Here is an 8,066-nt window from a genome sequence, read left to right as displayed (position 1 = left end):
TGGCTCCGCGCCGCGCGTACCTGGTGGCGGCGTCTCTGAGCACGTGGTCGGCGCGGCCTCCGCCTTCCCGGGCTGAAGATCGGAGCGTGGAAGTCGCTCCCTCGCAGCCGGCTGTGGTTAAAGTCCTAATTTGTGGCCTTATTTGATTTGACTAGCAAAACAACTCCATTGGGAGCCGTCTCGGAAATTCTAGGAATTAATTTATTCTTTAAATTTTGTTGCCAATAGTTTTCCAGGGGAACTTTGAAAACACAAGAAACACGTGTATCTTTGAGATCAGTAGAATTTGTTGCGCCTGGATCGACAGTTCCCGCTGGTTCTGACAACAGCAACGCCAGCATCCCCGGGAACTTGCTGGAGTGGAAATTCACAGGTGCTACCCAGCTAGGGGGTTAGGAAACTCTGGATCTGGGCCCAGCAATTCGTCAACAGGTCCGACATGGTGATTGATGTTGGCTAAAGGTTGAGACCAGAGTTTCTCCTGAGTGCCTTTGCCGGGCAACCTCACCACTAACATTTTGCAGGAGGTGAGCGGGTTATTTAAACCCTTGGTGCTTCACTTTTCTCATCTGTAAGACTGCGTTACTGTGGCACCTGTTTCGTTGGGTCGTAATGAGGGTTAGATTAATTAATACCTGAAAATGCCTAGAACAATGTGGTGAGCATTTAAATCTATCCTAGTGCAGAGAATAACCACTGACTTTGATCATAGTCCCAAACTCTCTGACTCAGTTTCCCAATGTGTGGATGGAGACACTAACAGTACCTCCTACCCAGATTCAGGATTAATTGCTCAGTGCAGTGCTGAGTAAATAGTGGTGTCCCACCTGTCGCAGGGCAGGGAGCTGTTTGGGCACCCCAGCCGGCACCTGTAACTTCTCAGCTCCAAGTCCTGGCATTTCAGAGGCTGCAGGAGGGGGAGTCCTCTTCTGAGATTTTGTTCTCCAGTCAGCGAGTCTGTTCTCTCGGAAAGATAAAATTTCATTTTACCAATTTGGGGGTATAGTGGTAACTGCGGTAGGAAGTAATTATAGAAGATATTTAAATCACCTACACTGATAACATTTCATATTGGAAATTGAATATATCCCTCTTAACAACACTCACTCCACTGCTGCCTTATCAGTACCTGGAGCCTTGTTAGCCTCTTTGGTTCCTGTGTTGATAGAACATGCTTCTAATCTAGTTTTTATCACTCAGTTTACAGTATATTGTCTTTTCAAATGGATGTTTGGAATTGCAGTGGCCCCAGACCTGGAACATTTCTGAACTTTACCCTTCAGGGCATTCTGAAACATGGCCTGTGGCAGTGTGGTAAAAATGAAAAGATGACAATGTTTAGAAGTAAACAGAGCCAAAGCTATGGCTCCAGCCCTTATCTGCTCTCTTGAAGCAAGCCACACAACCCATACTCCTATGATATTCTTGGGACGATGGGTCACATGATGCTAACATTTAACTTAGGTTCACCATATATGTATACATGTTCCTCTTGTCTCACACTATGTAAGCACTGCACGTAACAGGGCAACCCCCCCCATAAAGCCATCTACATTTTGTCTTATGAGTTTTAGGGGAGTTTTCAAGGATAATTTTTTGGTCACCTGCTTCTAGAATCGGGAATCTTCTTTAGAAGATTTAGAATTTTTAGATCTTCTTTTAGAAGATTTAGAGTTCTTTAGACTCACCCGCCTTACAGAAGTCTGGACTTCAAGGCAGCCCAGGACACTTGCTTGAAACTGTGGCTCTGAAGCTTAGGTATGCAGTAGGACCTCTCATGGAGCCCTCCCTAGGAATTAGGGGTCGGGAAATCCCAGGTGGCTCCTGAAATCTACCTCTAACAAGCCTCTCCAGGTAATTGTGTTGCACTGGCTTAGGGCCTGCAGGATCCTGACGCATTATTACCTGTCTTGCCTCCCTCTTCACCCTCCTTTTGTGAAGCCCTCTCCTGGGTTCAGATGTCATAGCTTTGTTGATGTATGATAATCGAAGGAAGCGTGGATGCACTGGAACTGGGAGTCCGGCTGTCTGTTCGTCTGCGGACTGTTGGTCTTGACTGACTCCTCGTTTCAGGGTTTCAGGGTTTCAACTAGAGGAATGTAACTGTATGTTCTCACCAGGAGCAAGCATAAGACCCTTAGTGCCTTGCTTGGAGTTCTCAAAGCAAGGGTAAACCACAGCTTTGAAAAGTGTCAAGGACTAGACCTATGGTACAGAACAGTTACACCCTCTGATACTCCATCTAATCTTTCTATCAAGTCACCTAGGAGCCTGTCTCCACACAGGGGCCAGGTTAATCTCAACCAAATTAACAAAGTCCACATGTTTGACAATCTCTAGCCTTACTTGCTTCAAAAGAACAGTCAACAGTCAATAGGCAATAGAGAAATATGTCTACAGTGCCCTTGGCAAAACAAGGATCTTGGGCCGGGCGTGGTAGTGCACACCTGTAATCCCAGCACTCTGGGAGGCTGAGGCAGGAGGATCGCTGTCAGTTCGAGACCAATCTGGGCTACATAGTGAGATCCAGGTCAGTCTCAACTACATAGTGAAACCCTGTCTCAAAAACAAAAACAAAAACAAAACAAAAACCAAACAAGGATCCTGGTAAAATTTCAGCACCAAAGCAAGTGTTTGTCCAGAGGTGTCCTCTATTACCTTCTTTCTCCCTCTTTATGGGCTGAGGTATTAATTTTAACCCTAACACTAGGGTAAGTTCTCACTGGCTGAGATATAGCTACAGAGAAATAAATATTTCATGAAATCTTGTACAGTCTCATGAACTCAATATGCAAATTCCTGATATCTTTGAATTTTTTCTTTTTTTGACCTCTGGAAAGGTGACTAGTCCTTTCAGAGTGGTTGAGAGGTACATAAACAGCCAATGACTCCAGCAGCCTGGCAGGTGCCACTTGGCTGTGTCTGAGTGTGCATTGTGTCTGAGAATAATTGTTAAGAAATTTTATAGGACAATGAGCTAGGGAGAGTTTCTTGGTCTGCGTGTGTGTGTGTGTGTGTGTGTGTGTGTGGTACTGAGAATTGAATCTATTGAATCTGTTGAGCTATGCACATCTCCAGCCCCACCATCACTCCCGCCACCCTTTTCTGAGACAAGGTCTTTCTAAATAGCCCACGTTGGCTTTGAATTTGCTGCCTTGCTGCCTCAGCTTCCTAAGTAGCTGGAGTCACAGACTTGTACCACCTTTTGGTTTTAGCTTTTGGTTCTAATTTGATACCTTGTATGATTTGGGTCTGCCAAGAAGAATTCTGGCTACTAGTTGTTCTGTTTTAATTATTTCCTTGGTTTATTTAATAATTTTTCTTGATTTTTTTTTGGGGGGGGTACCAGGGATCGAACTCAGGACCTTGCATTTTAGAAACAGGCAGCAGAATCACTGAGCTAAATCCCCGGCCTCTTTAATAATTTTTATAAATATCCTTAATAAATTTTTGTGTAAAAGAGTACCGGTGACGACACAATTTGTGTGACTAGTAACTCCCAAATAACGTAGCTTCCTATACTGTAATTTTCTTATCTCATCATTTTCCCCTTTTGGAAAAAATTTTCCATCTTAAAAGCATGTAGCTTAACAAGGTAGTGGAAGAAATCTTCGCTCTCATCTGTTGGGAATCTCTCATTTTGTAGAGGAAGGGGGCATATCATGATTAAATTAATTGTTCTCATTCCTGTACCCAAACCTCTCTCATCAAGATTACCACTTCCTCTGTCTTGCTGATCAGGGACCAGACCCCTCTGCTTCATCTTCCCCATCTCCTGAGCACTACTCCAGCACGTTCTGTCCCTAGGCTTTCCATGACGGTCCTCCTGTTCCTCCTCCACAGCCTCTGGCCACTTAGCTCAGCGCAGGCCTGGGCCCTTATCAGTGTACACTCCCTTTCTAGGTCATCTCCTCCTCCTCGACCTTGGTCTCTCCAGTGTTCTTGACTCCCCTCCCAGCATACAGCCCTACCATGTGCCGTGTGGCTGTCTAGAAGGCGGCCTCGTCGCCTATGTACCCTCCCACCTCTGTTTATCCCATCCAGCAGACCCCGCAGCCCCATTTCCAGAAAATAGCAGAGCAGGTCTTTCCTCTGCTTCTGGGATTTGGTATAAAATTCCAGCTTCTCCTTGGTCTCCTATGCCACTTCTCAGCTGCACTTCCTGTCTGTCACTCTCCCCAAACTTGGCTCCCTCTATTCCTGCTGCCAGCTGGATTTTAGTTCTGTGTCTTTGTCAGCCCCTTTCCTGCCTCAGGGGTCCAGTGCCTGATGTGCCCACTCTGCCAGCCTGGCTTTTGACCAAAGGCTCCCTCCTCTCAGAGCAGTTCAGAAATCACCCATCTGAAATGCCACCCCGCCAATGAACACCCCAGCCTGTTCCCTGCAACTCACTTGCTTCACTGACTTTAGAGCCCTCACCTCTGCAATTGTCCTGCTCCTTTGTTGTTTCCTGCCCCACCCCAGGACTTCAGTGTCTGTCTTGTTCACTGCTGGGCCCTCAGCAGTTACAACAGGGCCTTGTGTGTAGCAGATGTTCATTAAACATTCCTCGAGTAAACAAGTGAACAAATACTACTAGTCAGCACCAAAGGAGGCTACTCTGGCTAGTTTCTTTCCAGTATACCATCCTGCTGTCTGCTGGCTTGCTAACAATGGACCACTCTATCTGGGAGTTTTTTATTTAGAAACCCAGACTCCCAGAGCAGCATGACAAAACAACAAACAAAAACAAGCTGGATGTTAAAAAAATCATTCATGTATGTATTTAGAATCTTTTAGGTTTCCCCTAAGTTGACTCATTTCAGTTCTCCTGGTGGTCCTAACAGTTGGATGAGCCGCCTCACTACGTGGTTCAGGCTGCTATTGAACACATTGTGTAGCCCAGTCTGCCCTTGAACTCACAGTGATCTTCCTGCCCAGGCCTCCTGAAAGCTAGGATTACAGGTGTGTACCATTACATCCAGCTATCTTCATATTTTTAAGAAAGCCAGCCTAGCCTCTCTTGACTGGTCACTCTTCTGCAGATGTTTTCCAATGCAAGAGTTAATGTTTTATATGGAAGGGAATCCATTTATGTGAAACAAATGACACCCAACTTGACATGTAAATTTGGAGGATTAGTATTTGCATCTTTTAAAAAATATTTTATTTTTATTAGTGCATGTTAATTTTATAGAATAGTGGGGTTTGTTTCAGGAAGTTGGTACAAGCATTTAATATATCTTGATCATTTTCAAGTGCATTAACCCTCCTCCTTTCCCTCCCCCCTCCCGCTGAGCCCCTTTCCTGTCCCAAAAGTCTACCTCCTGATTTTTTTTGTCTCTCCTTTATTTTCATTAAAAAATTTTTTTAGCTAAAGATAAAATCCTTTCACTGGGCATAGTGATGCACAGCTATGGTGCTAGCACTTGGGAGGCTGAGGCAGGAGGATCACTGCAAGTTCGAGGCCAGCCTGGGCCACATAATGAGTTCAAGGCCAGCCTGAATTACACAGTGACATTCTGTCTCAAAAAACAAACAAACCAAAAAATCCTTTTGATAATGAGGGCAAATAAATTTCTATAGCAGTGAAGTGTGGTGACCAAGTTGGATCTTATTGAATATCAAAAGGACTTGCTCCAGAATGAATGCTTCTTTATAATTTTACAACTCCTTGAGCAATGCTTAGGCTGAAACAAGGACCACACACTTTATTCTACAAGTCTTTCTTGAGCTGCTACCCCTCTTTAGGCCATGGGGTATACAAGGAGGAGCCCTGAAGTTTATACTTAATTGAAATTTAGCCTTTGGCTATTTAGGGTTTAGCAGACTTTCCCTAAAATCAGCCCTGGCACTTGGTTTATTTGCAATTCAAAGCCAACTCCTCAGGTTGGGTCCTCAGGTGACCCCAAGACTATTATTCTGGAATTCATGGACAAGTGTCTGAAGTTGGGAGGTTGGGCCCAGCTCTACCTTTAAGTGTGAGTGTTTGCAGCAACCTCTGACCCCAGCCAGCTAAGAGAAGTGGATGCTTACTGCAGCAGGCAGTGGAGACCTGGGCAGGGAGGATGGGGAGAGGGCTGGGATGTGGACCTGTCCTGCCACAGGTCTCATTTTCAAGAAAAGCCTAGGAAAAAAAACAAAGAAGGAAGGAAGGAGGGAGGGAGGGAGGGAGGGAAGAAAACAAGCAATCAAGCAAGTGGGCCAGAGGAGAAGGAGAGAAGGAAGGAAGGAAGTGGGGGGAGGGAGAGAGAGAAGAGAGAGAGAGAGAGAGAGAGAGAGAGAGAGAGAGCAGAGAGAAAAGAGAGAGAGAGAGAGAGAGAGAGAGAGAGAGAGAGAGAGCAGGCCAGAGTAGCTCAGTGGCACCATGACTGCCTTGTAAGTGCAAGTTTCTGAGTTTGATCCCTGGTTCCAAAAGAGAAAGAAAAGCCCAGGATCCTGATTTTTATGTGAAATCTCCCACTTCTTAAATGCTGATAATTAGCCAGGCATAGAGGCTCACATTTGCAATCCCAGAACTCAGGAGGCAAGGTAGGAGGATCACCATGAATTCAAGGCATGCCTGGGCTACCTATCAGGTCAGCCTGAATTACATAGTTAGACCCTGTCTCAAAAACCCCAAAATAAAAATAAATAAATACATAAGTGTTGTAAGTAGTTGAGAAACGTTTTTCAGGACTCTGCGAGGCAGATGCAGCATGCCCACAGGCCCAGAGTGTGTACCGGTCTTATGCTCTGAGGACCTGCTCTAGTGTCTTTTGCATGCCTTAAATTCAACCAGATGATTTGTAATGCGTCCCCAGGCTCCAGAGCTGGATGCTCTAGTGACTCTGGGCATGCCTGGCACTCCCAGGTGACACTGGGACTGCTCCCTCCGTGTCTGAGGATTGGAGTGGGGCATTTGGGGGGTGTCAGAACACACACAGGCTGGCTGCAGGCCCCGTGCACATAGGCTCCCCATTTCCTACATGCACAAAGCCAAGTCTTGTGGTTACATTTTCTATTTTGGAAATTGTCACTGTAGGTGACTCAAGGCCTTAGGCTGAAGGGGTTTCCCTTGGTGTGTGATGTGTGCACCCTTGTGTGGCTGGCCAGGGCCCTTCTTCCCTGGCAGGCCGGATCTGTGCCATATGCCCCAGGCCCCTTATGTTACCTTTCTCCCACACTGAACATAAAAGCGGAGCTGTGTTCCATTTCTGGCCTGGCAGTGCCCTACCACCTTACATTAATGAGCTCCTCTGACCAGCCAGGTCCCATCTGCCTCCTCACCAGGCTGCAGAACCTGCTCAGAGACTCAGTGGCACGACACCAAGACAACCCATGGGTGTCGGGTACAGAGTACCACCACTCCTGGGGCTGGCTTCCGCCAAAGGTACCCCTGACATTTTAGAACATGTTTCTCTTCCTGGATCTACCTACAGCAAATTGAGAGCTTAGGCACCCATTTCCTGAGACTTGTTTTCATTTTGAAAATATCCTTAAATTTAAAAATTTTTTATTAGTACATGTATGCAGTATAGTGATTACATTCATTGTGAGGAGTTGGTCCATGTGCCTAACACATCTTAATTCTTTTTACTTACCATTCACCTCCCTTTCCTCCATCTCTTGGTCTCCTTTCCACTAGCAAAAGTTCTATCTCTGGTGCTTTTTAAATGATTTATACATTTGGAATATATAGATAGATAGATAGATAGATAGATAGATAGATAGATAGATAGATAGATATGTATATTTTTTTGTTTGTTTGCTTGTTTGTTTTTGAGACAGGTCTGCCCTACAGTTCATCCTGGCCTTGAACTCATTATGCAGCCTTGAACTCAGGGCCGTCCTCTTGCCTCAGCCTCCTAAGTGCTGGAATTACAGGTGTGCACCACCACTCCCAGCTTGAAAATATGTTTAAGAACAAATAAAGCGACTGAACCCCAGTCAAAAGCTATTCTGCGTCTCAGAGTGCAGTTCACCTGGGTAGTCTTGTCTGTCTGGGGCATGTGCTGACTGGCTGGTGGGGGTGAAGCCTACAGGAATGTTGACAAACTGGGTCTTACAAATCTCCTGAAGCTCAGAACTCTGGTGACGGTGATTCT

The 8,066-nt window shown here is 45.6% G+C and overlaps 1 protein-coding gene across 1 annotated transcript in view; it reads right to left on the bottom strand.

The window, feature by feature from the left end:
- The window catches only part of Ezr (ezrin), a 46,486-nt gene extending 45,558 nt beyond the window's left edge, over positions 1-928 (bottom strand). Inside the window, exons 1-2 of the mRNA XM_010625242.3 lie at positions 828-928; positions 21-111 (exon numbers count right to left, since the gene is read on the bottom strand). Coding sequence (XP_010623544.1) covers positions 21-111; positions 828-899 — 163 coding nt within the window. The 5' untranslated portion in view covers positions 900-928. The remainder of the gene's footprint in view (positions 1-20; positions 112-827) is intronic.
- Between the last annotated feature and the right edge of the window lie 7,138 nt (positions 929-8,066).

The sequence above is a fragment of the Fukomys damarensis genome, unplaced genomic scaffold, assembly GCF_012274545.1.
Source record: "Fukomys damarensis isolate Sample0158 unplaced genomic scaffold, DMR_v1.0_HiC HiC_scaffold_14, whole genome shotgun sequence".
In the NCBI taxonomy this organism is placed as follows: Eukaryota; Metazoa; Chordata; class Mammalia; order Rodentia; family Bathyergidae; genus Fukomys; species Fukomys damarensis.
Note: the sequence above shows the minus strand (reverse complement) of the source record. Positions and strands in the feature narration are given on the sequence as shown.